Source organism: Epinephelus moara, chromosome 5, assembly GCF_006386435.1.
Source record: "Epinephelus moara isolate mb chromosome 5, YSFRI_EMoa_1.0, whole genome shotgun sequence".
In the NCBI taxonomy this organism is placed as follows: domain Eukaryota; kingdom Metazoa; phylum Chordata; class Actinopteri; order Perciformes; family Serranidae; genus Epinephelus; species Epinephelus moara.
This window is the reverse complement of record NC_065510.1, coordinates 30,643,757-30,661,169: the sequence shown is the minus strand read 5'-3', so window position 1 is coordinate 30,661,169 and position 17,413 is coordinate 30,643,757. Positions and strand designations below refer to the sequence as shown.

The 17,413-nt window shown below is 43.2% G+C and overlaps 1 protein-coding gene across 1 annotated transcript in view; it reads right to left on the bottom strand.

Annotated features, from left to right (window-relative positions):
• Nucleotides 1-17,413, bottom strand: part of crebbpa (CREB binding protein a) — a 57,826-nt gene that overhangs the window by 15,890 nt on the left and 24,523 nt on the right. The window contains exons 3-14 of the mRNA XM_050045330.1: nt 14,614-14,793; nt 12,668-12,935; nt 6,335-6,448; nt 4,724-4,999; nt 4,132-4,231; nt 3,779-3,916; nt 3,513-3,630; nt 3,184-3,355; nt 1,777-1,839; nt 1,220-1,341; nt 539-751; nt 9-221 (exon numbers count right to left, since the gene is read on the bottom strand). Of these exons, the coding sequence (XP_049901287.1) occupies nt 9-221; nt 539-751; nt 1,220-1,341; nt 1,777-1,839; nt 3,184-3,355; nt 3,513-3,630; nt 3,779-3,916; nt 4,132-4,231; nt 4,724-4,999; nt 6,335-6,448; nt 12,668-12,935; nt 14,614-14,793 (1,977 nt within the window). The remainder of the gene's footprint in view (nt 1-8; nt 222-538; nt 752-1,219; nt 1,342-1,776; nt 1,840-3,183; nt 3,356-3,512; nt 3,631-3,778; nt 3,917-4,131; nt 4,232-4,723; nt 5,000-6,334; nt 6,449-12,667; nt 12,936-14,613; nt 14,794-17,413) is intronic.

Genomic DNA, 17,413 nt, shown 5'->3' with positions numbered 1-17,413 from the left:
GGGGTGGCACCCGGGGCTGGGGCAGGGCCAGGGAGGGTGGGGGTGGAGCTGCGGCTGGAGGGCTGGGGGTGCGGCAGGTTAGTGGCCCCCCCAGCCGTGGAGGCGGAGGAGGCAGCAGGCGGAGGCGTGGAGTGCTTTGGGGGGGTTTGGGAGGAGGCTAGCTGAGGGCCCAGCGAGGGGCCAAGTGCATTCATGGGGGGGTTAGCGCTCTGCTGCTGCTGCTGGAGAGAAGGACACACACAAAGGGCAGGCGGACATACGCATACACACACAAGATTAGCAGACAAACACAACACCACACACAATTTGAGGTTTAGAGAGCACCTTGTGACTGATATGAGAACAATTTAAGAGCAATTAGTGAGTATTATGATTGGTGAGAGTAGTTTGAGTTTTAGTCCCCCAGCAGCTGGTTGGAATTAGCACACCATGGTGGCAACTCTACAAGGGATAGCATCACTGACAACAGCCAAACCAATCAGTTATCAGAGTTGGTCTACTACAATTTCACACCCCTCGCCTCTCTTCCATGTCTCACCTGGGTGACGGCAGCCTGTGCAGGTGGCTGGCCCATGCCAGGCCCCACGGTAACATTCATGGCACCCGTTGCAGTGACTGCAGTAGATCCTGGAGGGAACTGGGTCTGAGCCAGAAATTGACCCTGGCTGGCTGTCTGGCCTACCATGTTACCACCACCATGTCCGGCCATCATGCCCGGGGCCTGGGGCATCCTGGAGGGAGACATGCCCATCTACAAGGCAGGAAAGGATAGTGTTACTGTGAGCAGTGTGACAGGAGTTTCCACTGACCAAACCAGGAGCATGATGCATGATTCAAAATACTTACTAGTTGAATTATCATAATAAATTATTAGCACACTAATTTGTATTAGCTTTAAATGATACTATTATTAACGTGACTGTTAAATGGTTATGAATATGCATGCCTACTGGAACCCAACCGATTTATGAGCAGAGCTTTTTTTTTGTTACATGTCCACCTGGAGCAGTGACTTGTCCATCTTAAAATCACAAGCTCATGACCTGTCCAGTGGACTACATTTCTAATAAGCCTGAGGCAGCTTGTGCAGATAGAGTGTGAATTTACCGGCAACTAGGTGTTAGCTCATGTTACTTGTATGCCTGCACGTGTGTGTGTGTGTGTGTGTGTGTGTGTGTGTTCTGTGATTTGCGTGCCCCTGCAACCCTGCCCTCCTCACCGCTGGGACGGAGCTCATGTTAATTTGCTGTGGGTGGTTCATAGGCGAGGCAGCTCGGGCTCCGATTGGTGTCTGGGATATCTGGGCGCTGGGCAGAGCCATGTGGTTGAACTGGTTGATTCCTGTACAGAGGAGTGAACCCCAATGTTCAGCAATGGACAAACACATCTCAGTGCAGAAGCACGACACAATACCAAGGTAGTGTTAAAAGTTTGTGCTTTTTTTCTTCAGGTCTATACATAAACTAAAAGTTCAAGTTAAACCTGTTAAGTTAAACATGTGGCAGTTTTCAGGCAGCTAAAGCCACACAGTAAGACCTCTGCTAAGGTATACTGATGGCATCATTTAACACTGCAAACATTTTTGTATCCTTTCACATCATCCTTAGTTAAAGTGTTAATGATTTTTTATTCAGACTTGCAGATAATGTAGGTTAGTATTTCTCCTTTTATCTTAAACACCTTTTCTACTCTTTGTTGGTTCTGCTTCCACATCTTTGTCTTCTTTGTATCTGAATCTAACACTACTATGTGCAACATGCAACGTTCAAGACGTACCTTGTGAAACCTGCATGCGATTCATGATCTGATTTGGCATGTTGGGCAGAGGAACGGGTCCATCTGAAAGCAAAGACACAAAAAACATTAAACCAAAAGAGCTTGAAGAATGACATAACCAGCTGTAATAAAACAAGCAAAATAATGAGTCACCATCTCCACTGCATGATTTTCCATTTAAAGGTTAAATATTCCTAACTTTTTTGTGAGAATACAAAAAAGTATAACATGATAACTGGCTGGAAATTCGATTAAGAAACCATCATCAATACATAAAAATAACCAATTGGAAGTTTTTCTTTTTTTGTCTGTTAATAGAGCTCCTGACATATCAAGATATTGTTATTGAACAAAAAAACAAGGAAGTCTTGCTGTTTGTAAAAAATGCAGACAACCAAGGAAAAAAGCTGAGGCACTCCGTCTTCAGGTAAATATAAAGTAACTTTTATTTGAGCAAAGGCAACGAGACAGACCTACACGTATCGACCAAAGTCTTCTTCAGGGTCTGACCCCTTTCAGGGTCTGACCCTTTGCTCAAATAAAAGTTACTTTATACCTGAAGATGGAGTGCCTCAGGTTTTTTTCCTTGGTTGTCTGCATTTTTTACAAACAGCAAGACTTCCTTGGTTTTTTTGTTCAATATCAATTCACCTACTTCACTGAAGAGCACCTGTCGAGTCAGAGCCTTGTTTATCCAAATAGCGCTTCCTTCCTTCTTTCTTTTTCAATATCAAGATATTGTATCACAATAATATGGTCAATGGTAAATGGACTGCACTGGTATTGTGCTTTTCTAGTCTTTCAGCCACTCAAAGCTCTTTTACACTACGAGTCACATTCACCCTTTCATACACTGGTGCCCAAGGTTACCATACATGGTGCCACCTGCTACTCAGTAACTATTCACACACACTCAAACACTGATGGAACAGCCATCATGGGCAATTTGGAGTTTGGTATCTTGACCAAGGATACTTCAACATGCGGACTGGTGGAGCTTGGGGTTAGCCGAGCCACCGATCTTCCGATTAGTGGACGACCCGCTCTACCCTTCAAAGCCACAGCCACTCCAGTGCAGCATCTCACATAATAGCCCAGTGCAACCACAGACATTAAAAGGTATATCTACCTCTGTGTGAATGATATAACAAGATCTCTTCAAGTAGAAAAATCCCCCAAATCATCCCATAGTATTAATCAGTATCAGTATGACCCACCCCCGAGCTGGGTAAAATGTAAACTTGACCCAACAGCTCTGCAGCCATGAAGAATTCATTTTAATAATCAAGATAAAAAATGTGAAACTGCATAAAACATCAGGTACATGGACACGGGATTCCAACAAAATGTCCAAAGAAACTTAAGGGCTTTCAGCTTTTACCTAAAATTCTGTAAGTCTGTACTCACTCTGCGGCCTTGGGCCAAAGGCACTGGGCGATGGAAGGCCAGGCTGCTGGGTCCCCTGGGCGACCATAGGTGCCTGGTTGATGATCTGCTTCTGTAGCCTTGAGCGCCTCTTCTCCTCCAGCTCCTTTTGGATTTTATAGATTTTCTCAGCCAGGAAGTGATAGTACTCATCCTGAGGGGAGGGGGGAGGGAAGTGGGAAGTGGAGGGATATTATAACTTGACAAACCAGTAAGCATACTTTGTATTTTGCTGCATTGCTAAAATGGCTGTGTGTGTTGTCTTGATAAGGTGAACAATTCAGGTTTTCTCCCCGTTGCTGAAAACCTACCCGGCTGTTAGCTGACTCATACATGTCCCCCTCCACCTTTCTGGCGTAGGCCACCAGGTTCTCCATTCGTCTGTCCTTCAAAGCTGCCGGATCAGGGGTGGGGAATATGGCTTGTACTCTGCCACAGAAGAACAGAATTTGCAGCCATGAAAATCTCTGACAATTTCTGATACTGTACTTCAAAACTTTGCTTTAAAAACCAGGGTTAGAGACAACAATACAGAGTCACTAACTGTTACACTTCTCCAGCAGGGTCAGGCACTTACAGTTTGTGTACGAGGTGATTGCGCAGGTCCTGAGTCACGTGCTCATGCCACGCTTTCCTGGTGCCTGTGGCAGAGATGGGTGCTGCTGTGGGTAGGTTGCCCATTGAGCCCACAGCTGACCCGTCTGACAGCAGCTGACTGGAGGCGGAACAAGAGGATGGTTAAGACAGTTACAGCTTTTATTGCTGTGTTTCATAAATAGTCAATTTTTTAGGCAACGGTACTGTCAGACTGTCATAATAGCATCAGATAGAGTAAACCTTTAGTTTTTACACAGCTACTTTCTTTCCTGCCACTAAAAAATGTTTAACAACAAGTCAACAAATGCAATGTAGTTATTGACTGGGACTGACTTGTTAGTGTTGAGTGTGTTGGGAAGGGAGTCTGTGTGCAGGTTTGTCTGTTCTGAAGTGGTCACGCCCAGTGTCGCACCTCCAAGAGCCATCTGGTTACCTGTAAACACAGGTAACAGAACACTGTAAGAAAACAGCACCACCTGGTGCAAAACCAAGCTCATGGTATAGAATATGGCCACCATGTCTCCAACTGAAGGGTACTCTATACAACAAAAAACATACTCAACTAGCAGCTTGAAAACCAACACTTGAATTTATTTTTTTGCCTGACAATTCCAAAACTCAGATAGTAAGAAATCATTAACATGCATTCTTAAAACTATGAAGGAGCCTTGCAGGTAGGTGTGGTGTGCTGTGTCTGTAAAAGTCAATCAATACATACATGCATAAATTTGAGAGAGGACCCAATTGCATGAAATTTTTAAAAGTGTTCATAGAAAATACAGAAATAAAATCAGGCTCTGTTTCCCACACATTCATTTATTTGTGGCAGCCCACTAAGATAACAAAAAAACCTGAATTTAGTCTTTAGCTGCTGCCAGATATAGATTCTAATTCTGTGGGAAACACTGAGGCTGTTTGGCTTTACCAAGTGCATTGATGGGTCTCATCTGCTGTGGAAGCTGCTGTTGTTGGGCCTGTGCATTCTGTGCGCCAGCTGTCTGTCCTGGGCCCCCAGGGGCCCCCCTGGCCTGGGCCTGCCCAGTGGCCTGGCTGCTGTAGGGCAGCCCAAGTGCCTCGTAGGCTCTCTGCATGGAGCTGGGGTCTATGGGGGTTGAGGTATTGATGGTGGGAGCACTGGGCTGGCCCACACCAACGGAGGACATGGGGTTCTGGAGGCCCGTATTGGGGGAGCTCAGCATGGCTGGGGAGAGAGACAGAGCTGTGAGTTCAAAACACTCAAATACAATCATACTAAATACACTGTCAGAAGAGTGATATGTTGACCATCTTGTTTACTCTACTACTGCACCAGCTACAGTATACAAACAAAACACAAATGTTGATACGGTGAGCCAAGCCCAAAAAAACATAAAAGAATCTGCTTTGACGAAAACACGGCAAACACACAGAACACTTAAACAGGTAGTGCTGTATACATATGCACACACACTTTGACCTCTGCCAAGACAAAGTCACATGGCAGCATGATACGGTGAGAACATTAATGTAAGGCTAAACGCTCTAAATGCAGTCCACTGAATAAATGCATAAATCCCTTCAGGGGACAGGGCATTAGCATATTTTTCTGGGTTCAGGCTTTGGTCGGGCTAAAAAAGCTCTTAGTTTGTGCTAAGACAAAAATCGGAGGAGGCAGAACAAAGAAATACTGCTTATGTTGGCAGGAGACACACAAGCCTCGGCGTCATGTTCTTTAGCATGTAAGCCAAACAGGGACAGACCAACGCTGGAATGCTTTAAGTGATGAAAGATGCTGAGCAGAGTGGTGAAGTGAAGAGAAAAAAAAAACAGAGAGGGAACAAAAATGTGAGAAAAAGTGTTAAAGTAACTAATGTCAGTAATAAAGAGAGATACCAGAAACTAATGTTAAGCAATCAGAGAAGAATCGAAAAGATGGTTGGGCATAGCAGAACAGACTGTGAACCCGCAACAACAGCTACATGGAGGGAGTGGAAAAACAAATCAGAAAGAAAAACAGTTTTAGTATGAGGCAGAGAGAGTGTCAAACTCGGCTCTGTTCTGGTGGGGAGTAGCAGTAAACAGCCCAACAGCCAATGGCTCAGCGGGACACCTCTAGCACACGCTCTCTGTTTCCTCCCTCTCTCCCTGCATCAGACTCCTATCCCTCCTGTGTGTCAGATTACAAGACCAGCAGGACCACACTCTTACTCACTGAACACGTTTAGTCATTGTGGAGGGACACAAACCTACAAATAAATTGCCTGAATGGTCAAATACACAAACCTCTTTGGCCGGTTTCAGCAAAGCCACAAGCAGGTCTAATTCTCTGTCACTATGGACTGCCAACGCTCCATATACCAACATAATCTACCGTAATGACTGACATAAAGACTGAGGCCTTTGTAATACGAACACAGAGCTTGCCATGTCTAGATGTCCTGCTTGTTCAACACACTCAATGGAAGTAATTCAGCCTTGTGTTTGGTGTCTGTGGTGACGCTGAGCAACTTGACAACGGTCAAGCAACAGCAGGCCGGAGCCTGCTAGTTGTACTTACGCTGCTGGGTGCGCTTGTCGCTGGCGTTCTTCAGCGGCAGGCAAACGGGACAGTCGTGTCGTGTGCAATTTTTCCAGTGGGAGATGATCTGTCTGGACGACGCACAATGAGCCACTGCAGAGAAAAGGGGAAGAAAAGAGAGAGAGAAAGAGACACAGGGCTTAACGTCTTGGTGCCAACAGTTTGCTTTATTCGTTTACCACCAAATACTCAACACTACGGAGTGGCAATATCACTTGAAATCAATATCATGATCAATATCAGTGAAAAAGCAACAAATCACCATGGTTTGGTGGTTATCCACGGTGATGATGTCATCACCACAGTAGTGTCATTTGGACGCAGTATTGCAGTGATACGGTTATAGTCACACCCCAAGTTACGACTGTCTCATTTATCTTGGAAATTCTGAATAAAACAACCATTTTCTGGTGGGTTTTTTTTTTACATCTAGTTTGGGTTTGTTCTGCAGTGTGTTAGTGAGGCCAACTATGCAAAAATATGCGTTAATATACCACCTGAACTTGACCCACAACCGCCAGCTTTATGCATTAGGACTAAAGTAGTGTGTGTGCTTGAGATGGAGTGATGGCAGGGTGGGTTGGGGGGTGGGGTGAAAGGCGGACTATTGCAAGCAATGTTGAGTTAATAATAATTTGTCACTTTCTGACTTGCTGGCCGGAACTCGTGATATTTATTAACCAGTGAATTTAACATAAATAAATGACGGCAGTAAGCCCGGCAGATGTGAGCTGATACTGATCACTGACAGTGACAAATCTTCACAACGACATCGACAAACTTGGTCGCTAAAAAAGTAGACCGACCACTTCACCTGTCTGGCAGCCTACAATGCTTAATTAATGTCATTAGCACCACCGCAAACCCATGCCCCACTGTTGGTGTGGACGGGAGCTTTTAAATCACTAATTTGGGCTAAGTGGTTGACGACTGACAGCCATTAGGGTTAGGCCAATCGCTTATCAGCCAAACCCTAAAAGAAGGTGAGACAGATGGACATCCAGAGCTAATGAGAGATACCAGAGCAGGGCTCAACAATAAGGATTGTCCGATTGCCCGGGGCAAGTAAAACTCAAGGTCGGGCATGTAAACTAACAACTCACTTGCCCGATTGGGCAAGTTGTTAAAAATAGTAAAAGTTAATAACTAACTGATAAAATAAATGTATTTTAAAACGTGCTCCTTCGGCTCTGATGCAGCGGTCTCTCTGCCTGAAGTTACAGGCACACATAACAATGTCCTGCCCACAGCCCCCATTGATATTATTTTGCACGATGGACGCTTCATATAATAACATAACAATATACTATTTACGGTGTTATGTCATCGTGTCATTTCTGTCTCTACATGGTCACGCGTTAACAATTCTCCTCTGCTCTCTGTATCGCGCACGGCGGAGTTCTGCCACACACACAGGTGAGCACGCTAGAGCGGCTCGGGCCGCATGTTCCTAACCAAACCTGACCCCGAGCCCGGTGCAGTTTGTCAGCTGACAAAGTTATTGTTATGGACAGTGTGTAGCCTAAATAATCATCGACAGACTGCTGCATAGACAAACAGCTGCTCGCACAGCAGCGTAGCACGGCACTCATGCTGAGCTTGTGTTGCGTTCAGGCGCTGTCACGTAAATAACAACTTCCAACACTTAAATAGCAGGGATGGGTCACGATTTTCGAATTGTCGTTTTATTTTTGAAAAATGGATTTTTTAATGCGACTATTACTATTCGCCGTCTTATTTCCCCCCTTTATTTGACATGCAATTCAGCTCCTAACGGCACAAGGGCAGTATAGGATTGCTACAGCGGTGTGAGATGGGCTACCAGCTAGTTTGATGCTCTTCTACAAACAGGAGAAACATGCAGAGACTACAGGCCCGAACATAAGCGGAACGGACTCCGCGAGGAATCAATCAAGCAGTCATTCGGGCTTCCATAGTCGAGCGCACTTCCACGTTGTAGTTTCCTGTAAAAATGTCCGTGAAAAACCCCCGCAATGTGAAAAATACATGCCGAGCAGTCACAGGTGCGCGGAGCGGAGTCCGTGCAGTCGTAAAATCTGAGCTTTGCGCGCTCAGGGCTTGCGGACGTCCGCTTTGAGTCCGTGCGGACCTCTGTGGAGTCCGTTCCACCCGAGTATGTTCGGGCATTTAATGATGAATGGATCTCTGGGGGGGGGATCATTCAAAAAATTGTCGAAATAGTTATATTAGTTAGTCAGTTATATTCAATAAAATTGTATGTTCCTAAATCTTGAGACACCTCATATGTAAGCTAGACAGACATTTCACCTGCTCATACTGTGCACACATGTACTGTATGTACTTAGTCCTAAAGAGCCCTTCTGGTGCCAGTAGATACATAGAAACATCCCAGCAGGCTGTGCTTTGCAAGCATACAAAAAAGTTTCACGCATGTGAAAATTATTTTTCATGCGTGTGCTTCACCTCCGCTGCTACAACTCCACCCTAGTGTGCATTTTGTGCAACAGGTGGATGTGGTAGTCTACTGGTAGAGTAGAGAGAGAGCTAAGTAGCGTTGAAGTAGAGTAGAGCAGGGCAGAGAGATGGAAGCAAAATATATTAAACCCGGTGTTAATACAGCAGAACTGGAGAGAGGGGTGAAAAATAAATAGAGGAGGGCATGGCTCAAGTAGGGCGCAAAATTATAGACGGAGAATGACTGACAAATTTTTCACTTTAAGCCCTGACACTGTCATATTTGTGTAGGAATTAAGCTACAATACACGACATATGTTGTTTTAATTAATAAATACAGTGTGAATAAAGATTACATAACATAAAAAATAACTGCAGTCTTTGTTATTTGATAGCTGCTTAAATTACACAATTTTTATAGGGCAAGTAAAAACTCTCTTGCCTGACCGGGCAAGTGAAAAAAAAACCTTAGCGTTGAACCCTGCAGAGAAACGAACTGTGTACGCCCAAAACTCATAGATCACAAGTTCAGCCCAATGCACTAATTTCCACTCTTGGAAGGCTGTTGGGTTTGGCCTGGTGGAGGGGGAACCTGTTCTGTATTTTCTGGCGTGTGACTGAACAAGCTGAGGCGCTTCATTTCATCTGTGGCCATGTTAATGTGTAAGCAGCTAATCTGACACGAAATCACCAGCAGGCTAAAGCCACCTGGCAATTATAAATATTACCCCATATACAACTACAACCTGGCTTTGGGACTATGCACAAATAAACACAATTTAACTTGTATTATCTTTATAAGAACGCCAATACTATTGACTAAGACTCAAACATAGCAGGGCGATCATGTTGGTGGCTTTGTGAAGATTCAGAATGCAGTGATGAACAAAGGAGCTCAGACTGAGGGGCAAAGCTAACTGAAGCACTAGTTATACTGCAGACTCCACAGTCCCTTTTCATATCCATGTTCTGGCTTAGCGTAATTTAGTTTAACTCAGCGTGTTAGCCAGGCACAGCAGGGATTTGCATCTCCATACAAGATGGCTACCTGCTTCGAGGTGTGTCCTTAAATGATGTTGTGCTTGTGCATGTAAACCAACAGAACATGTTTCTGTCCACCCTGCTTACTGTGGTCAGCAGCTCTTTTGTATTGTTGTCAGAGTTTTTAATTTTCTCTCAGCACTGCACCAATGTACACCACATGCCCAAGGTCTTCTCGGCTCGCTCCAAACAGCAAGCATGGCCTGTGTTTCATCTGCAGACCAAGAGCTTGCCATTCTCTTTTCTCTTTGCTTTTTTTTAAACCCAGTTGAAACAGATGAAGTATCTGCAATGTGTAGCAATAGCAGCAGAGGATATTTAAACATGTTGCTGAATTGTCACTGAATGTTGACAATAATCATGATTAAGCTCATCTGACCTAACCACGATTGGGCGTTCTTTGGCTTGACTCTGGAGATGGTCTGTCTGGGTGTGATTCGGCACAACTCGTGCATTTAAACTGATAATTAAAACACAAATCAACGCAGCCGGGTTTCACTCAGCGTGGCTACAAGTGCCTACGGAAAAGCTCAGTAACGGACATCAGATAATTTAAAATTCTTAGAGGTGATAACTGAGTTGGGAAACAAAGTCGCTCTCTCCATGGGCATTTCACTGGCACAGAGATGCAGCGATCCTGAGCAAGAGGAAATGAGCTGGCATGCAGGGAGCTGAGACATAGACCCCTTCACACTTAACACACCTTGGTCTCCAAGCACGTTTGGCTTGAACTTTAACATAAGCATTTAAGTTCAAGGCCAGAGCAATGACATGAAGACAAATATAAATGGGAGTAGCTTGAGGGAACTTTCCATAAAGCAGTTCTGGTGGTGAAACAGGAAGGACAGGAGCAGAGGTCAGAGGTTCAACAGCAGACAGAAAAACACCACATCACCAAATGGTGAAAACTGGCGAAGGGAGGTACAGCAGACCTAGCTAACAAGTGGGCAAGCAAATAAGAGGTGAGTATTGTGTTGTCTAGGGATGCACTTCGTCCTGACCTGACGAATAACCTATATGCTTTGTTGTGTTCTAGTCTGCCGTTACATACCAAAGGAAGAAGAAGAACGTCAACTAGCACGGAAAAACAACATGTAAAAGACAGCAACAATTTCAGCCGCAGCGACAGCTCTGCCTCAACTCATTGAAAAGTGTTTTTTTTTCCTGAGCCCAGCTTAGGTTTTAAATTCTCTGCAACAAAAGTGCTGCATTTACACAAACGGCAGCAGCATGACAAGGCACTGTGTCACTATTCTGCGCTAAGCGCTGCACATGTGAAGTTTTTCTCTGGTTGCTGAGAGCTGAAAATTTTTCAGCTTGAGGTAAAAGGCTGGGCTCGTCAGTGTCACTTTTTACCCAACCGTCAAACACAAGTTGAGAAGGGGCAGGACAAATAGCCCAACCATTACCTCCTACATGTACAAGTGCTAAACAACAACAAAAGTGGAGGAGAAGTATGTTAACGTACTGTAGGATATATATTAATATATCAAAATCATGAACCCACATAGACTAGTACTTTGAGTTTGAGGTGTATCATCAGGGATTATTAATACAATTTTACACCTTACATTAATTCAAACGTTATAAAAAAGGAGTGTGTGTTTAAGCAGGTGGGATTTATTTATTTATTTTACTGTGGTATAGAATTTGGTGTTGGAATTTCCCTGATACTGGTATCAACTACTTAATTTCTAGTATCATGACGGCCTACACTAAATATGACCAAACTACATCTTGCATCCAACCAAGACATCTTTCCTCATCTACTGATAATACTGTCTATTATGATTGAAGGTAAAAAATAAATTGGTTACATTTTGTTATCAACATTTAATCTTAACTGCCCACTCCTAACTCCCACTGAACCTGTCGAACATCAAGGGAATCCCCATCTATGTTGATGCCATTTTTAAGTACTTTTTTTCCCCTCATGTTATTATCAGTTTTCCATTGCTTGCTTTTTTTACATGATGTTGTAGGTGTTACTTTCAGCTGTTGTTTTCTAAATGTAGTAGGTGTAAAACCCTTCCACACCATGCCTCAAGGTTATATGAACATTAGGGCTGTAATAAATTATATATCCAGTAGTTTTTGTTTTATATAGTGCTCTCAATCTATATACTACACTAGTTTCAAACAGCCAAAATGCAACTTTTGGTTAGTCTTTTTTAAGTAGACTGACAACACGCCTCCAGTACAGTAGCAATAGTGCTCTGACAGACATGAAAGTGTAGTTGTACAAAGACAAACAGTTTGAAATTCAGTCTTAAAGGCAGTTGAAACTATTGCCATGTATTGGTCATTAAGATTGATTTGTTAATGACAGTTCCATTTTTTAGTCACAGCTATATACTTTTGGGCAATCATGTGCTAAAGAAAGCAAAATAATGCAACACCTGTGATTTCACAAAGACAGTAGGATTTTCTAACTGTTTTTAAAGTCTGCTGCAACCAACTCGCAGCAGCAATATTTCAATAAGCAAGTCGGCACGCAGTTCTGTTTATTGTCATTTTTTAAATATCAGTGAGTGCTGGTTATGTGATCTAAGCCATATCCCAAAATGTGCCATTCAGATGTCTCTTCAACAGCTAGTTTGAAACAAACAAAGCTGGGGATTTTACATCAAATGGTTTATGACCAGATTGCATTGGTTTACTACGTCAGGATCGCCGTGAACATCAAATATTGGCAAGAAAGAACTTAGTTTATGTTGTCATAACCCTTTAATAATGTGACCACACGGCAGCAAAGTCTCAATCAGTAAAAAAGGGGTGTTGACTTCTACTAACTTTTCAACCCCAGGAAATCATCAATTTGGTTTTATTACTCACCCTGGCAGGACTTGCCAGCCTGGCAGTGGGTCATGTGGTTGAGGACGTTCTTCATGGTGCGGCAGTGAGGCAGAGCGCAGGCCCTCACCTCCCCGTTGGCCTGCTCCCGTCGCTGGCACTTGTGTGCGTGAAGCAGCAGGACCAGCTGCTGCTGGATCAGCTTGCGCTTCTCTGGGTCGGCTGTGGGGCCTGCCGAAGGCACTGCCACACCTCCACCGCTGGCCAGTGGGAGCATCGCTGCCTGCTGCTGAGGCTGCTGCTGGAGCTGCTGCATGGTTGACAAAGAAAAGACAAATGTCGGAGCTTTAGTGGGTTTGATTAATTTTTGCTAGCACTGCTGTCAATACCACAGTTGTAGACGGGCAAATTCTTGACGGTAACATGGTTAAGTACAAAAAAGTCTGGTCTTTATTGAAATGTTACATATTGGAGAGCACATATGTCACCATTCCTGAGACAATGCCATGATGTGCCAGCTCACTCGATCATTTTCCCCCATGCGCCAATACCAACACGTTCAATATCAGGAGCTGCACACATTTCTATCACTTTATCTGAAGTGAAACACAAGATACAACTGTTAAAAACCTAGACACTTTGACTTTAAGTGGTAAATCAGCCTCTGTATTTGTTCAGTAGCCTTCAGGGCTGTCCCTCTGGCATTTCATGAAGTTATAACATCCAATGGGAAGCACATTTAGTCATCCCGTGTGGTCATAACTAATGTCAGTGTTTTTTTAAAATGTACTGTTCATTGTTTTTTATTATCAAAAGGATGAAAAAATGTCATTGGTGAAATTTCATACATATTCCTTTTTGTCTCAGCCCATTGGAGGGGCTTGTCGATGGCTGTGTTTGATTGACAGCAGCTGACAGGCGGCCAGGTTGCTGTGTAGTGAACGGGAGACAAAGTATAGAAATCAGCACTGTTGGCTACATGTCATGGGCAGACAGTGTGCTGGCAACGGTCGCTCATTCAACAAGCTAAGAACAGGACAAGACGTGTTCATGTTTGTAAGTTAGATAAGAAGGAGATTTGCTAATGTATGTAATGTAATGAAAGCTAATGTGTTTGTTGCTCAGAGTCTGTGGCGATTGTGTAGCACACGGTCGTCTGGCTAGTGAGTGTGTCTGTTCTGCCTGTGATAGAACGCTGAGGTCACTGCTTGATGCAACATTTGATTAGCTGTATCAAAATAAGGTCACCATCTACATGGACAGATATTGGTATTCTCCTGAATAAATGCAAAACTAGGGGACGACAACATGAAACCAAAAAAAAAAAAAATCTAAAATTTCAATTTCTCCCCTTTGGTTTCTGACTTTCTTTCCAGGAGAGAACACAGAACAAGTGACTGACAGAGTAGATATGTGTGCTGCAGCAGACTTAAAGAAATGCTATACCATTTCAGATGGACTTTTCTCTTTTTTTTTTTTTTTTTTTAAGTTCTTGGCGATTGTCCAACCGTTCTAAGGAGCTAAAAGAGCAAATTAGTCACCCAATTACCGTCTGTCAACTAGCAATTATCATGAATCAATTCCCACCAATCAAAGCAAGATTTAAAACGTTCCACAAGTTCTGTTATCACCGAATGAAAATGATAATACGGCACTTTCAGCTTCAACAGTTCTAATTGTATAATATGGTTAATGTTAAAACACTGATTACAGATGGAAATTAGCATGTCCATTGTTGAAGTTGAAGGGTTGGACACAGATTTGCGAATTATCAAGACAGCCCAGTGTGAGTAATAATCGTTTTAATATCTATGATTATCATTTTAGCCCCAACATTCTGGGCACTTTTAATAGCAGAGCAATGACTTTATTTTATCAATAAACTGGTAACTTTGAAATCTGACCTCCATACATGTGCCTTTACATGTGTCTAATAACATCTGTGTTATCTGTATGGTAATGTCTCAATATGTGAAACAAGCACTAACCATGTTTGGCACGCTAGTGACAGCGGCCCCTTTGAGCTCACTGGGGAAGGGTGGCAGGCTGTTGGCGAGGGCAGCCTTGTTCTGGAGCTGCTGCTGAGGGTTTAGCTGCTGGCCTGGCCCTGTGGCACTCTGACCGTAGGGCTGGGCCCCAAAAGGACCCCCATTGCTGCCCAGGCCCATCTGGAAAGACAGACATACGATAATAAAAGTTAGTCAAATAATTTAGCAGCATTGGTTTCACAGAATAACAAAACAATCTCCTTTATAGCCCAGAATCCTGTAGGGCCTGATTAAGAGCTTAGTCGCAGAGTTCATAAATAAAATAATTAAAATTTTAATGTGATCTCACTGTCCCATCAGTTGTTTGTCATTTAGTCTTTACATCTGACTACTTCCTGACTAGCAGCTAACATCTATCTGAAAGAGATGTGGTATGATATGCTAAACTGAGTCACACTCAGCACTGTTCCTCAACAGCAGACAGGCACAGTTTACTATATTTTCAGAAGCTTGGATGTTATGACGGATTATGTTTTAGTTGGGGGTTTTTATTCACCTACATTTGTCAAAACAGCAACAGCATGCCAACAAAGGTTCCGCCTTAATTTCAAAGCCAATTTGTCGCTACAAGACCCCCTCTGCCAATGCAGGCCCGATCATAACTGTGCCAGGATGACTGGGCTTGGTTTGGTCTAAACCAGTCCATACTCTGGCACCATGACAGCTCAGCATGTCACCAGCTTTTGGCAGGAGGGACTTCTACAGTACTTGACTACAAAAACATTCCCAACCTTTTCTCCAACTCCTCCGCTGCCAACTCCCTTCTCTTCTCAAGCTAGTTGGTAGTAGATTTTACAAGGAGAGGATCCACGAGAAACAACATAGTTAAAAACATGTGAACATTGCAGTAGGTATGTTACAGATCCACCAGATAAATGTGGCTCCTATTTGGCAAAGTGTTTTGTCCTTTCCACTTTGACAGAGAATCACCAAAACTTGGCAGTAGGGCTTTACCCAACCAGAATTATGTCAGTCGAATCAGATTTGGCTGTTCAATACTATTATACCATGGTCTGGGTGAATACTCAATTCTGACTGGCTGCAGGGTGTCCGTTAAAAGGTGTTATAGGACAGCTAATAAGACGTTCCGGTCAAATTGCCTGATGACAGGTTCTAAATTATTGCGCTGGCTCAACTGCTAGTTTGTAACCATAGCAACGGAGACTCAGAGCAGAGGCAACGGATTACAACGGGCATCATGAGTGATTTTATCGTTTCATTTAATTTATTTCGTGAATTTGATAATTTGGATGACAGCCTCCGGAGCACAGCTGTAGGTCGGCTCTCTGACGCCGGCCTGGAAACTCGTCAGATCATGACCGTCACGGGACATCGGTGTGAGAGCAGCCTGCAGGCTTATTGGGCTCCGTCAGCGCAGAAGAGACGAGACTGGAGCAACATCTTGTCGTCTCCAAATGTCCCAACAAGCAGTGCTCAATCTGTCAATCGCCGTCCTTCAAATGCCACTATGATGGACATACCCATATCACTTTCAAATTTCACTATTAATAGTAATGTAGCATTTAATTTTAAATAGGAAACAATCGTTAATTTGTTAATGTGTTTATATGATTTAATCTCGACTACTACATGCTTATGAATTATTTGTTGCAATTAAAAACGATTTTGACTACTATTTGGATGTTGATTATTTGAAACAAATTTTCTTGGGCCTATAAATGAAAGCCAATGAACCATGAAAGTAATATCTCAAGTTGTTGTTTTTTTGCACGTCATCCTCTGACCACCAGAGTCTGTAACACACAAGCGATAAGAAGTGCACTGGCTTTCTGAAATAATCATCTTCTGAATAATATCACGTAACATTTAGCCATCATCTCACTTCGCTTCACTGCTCAGAGTCGCTATGCTCTCTACGCTGCGGCCACAGCGGGTTTCCATGGCAACGCCTGTCAACTACAGAGATTAAATAGTCTGCTCAGCTGTGGCTTGTGAAAAACTCATGATTTTAACTGTAAAACACATTAAAGCATAAATAATTGATTTAATATTCACTTCTTTGTTAAGTGACCATGGTATAAGCAGGTTAATGCCCTTCGAGGTGTCCATTATTGGGAATGAATGGACTTCGCGTCGGACGGTTCACGCCTCCGCGTCATCCATTAATTTCTGATAATGGACACCTCGTCGGGCATTAACCCTTACATATTCGACTTTTCAGTGTTTAAAAATTTGAACAGAACAGAATGGCTCAGTGAGACATTCAGTGTCACAGTGACATTGACGTAATGTAGTAAACAAGCAAACTACACAAACAGAATGAACAGAAATGTGCCACAATTTTGGATATCAAACAAAAGCCAGTGATTGTATGGTATTATGTTGTTGTGAGCAATAAATTAACCACTTCTAAGCACAAAGCAGAGGATAATGTTATCTCAGAGTCTGACCAGGCAAAGCCTCTCCTCCAGGCAGCTGTCTCCATGTCAGCAGGTGCTTTTACCAAAGAGCAGCAAGATTGCGGAAAGCAAAATCGTAGCCAGTACACTACGCTCTGACTGGCCAAAAAAAACAACTGTTTGACTGAGCAGTGTTCAACATAACATTTTTTCCCCACTGGCCCTCCGGGCCAGTAGTTCAGAGTTTTACTGGCCCCTTATATATTCTTACTGGCCCAAGTAAAAAAAAAAAAAAGAGAGAGAGAGAGAGAGAGAAAAAAATGTCTATAAAACTTCATTTAATTTAACTTCATTTCATTTAACTCCATTATACCTCACCG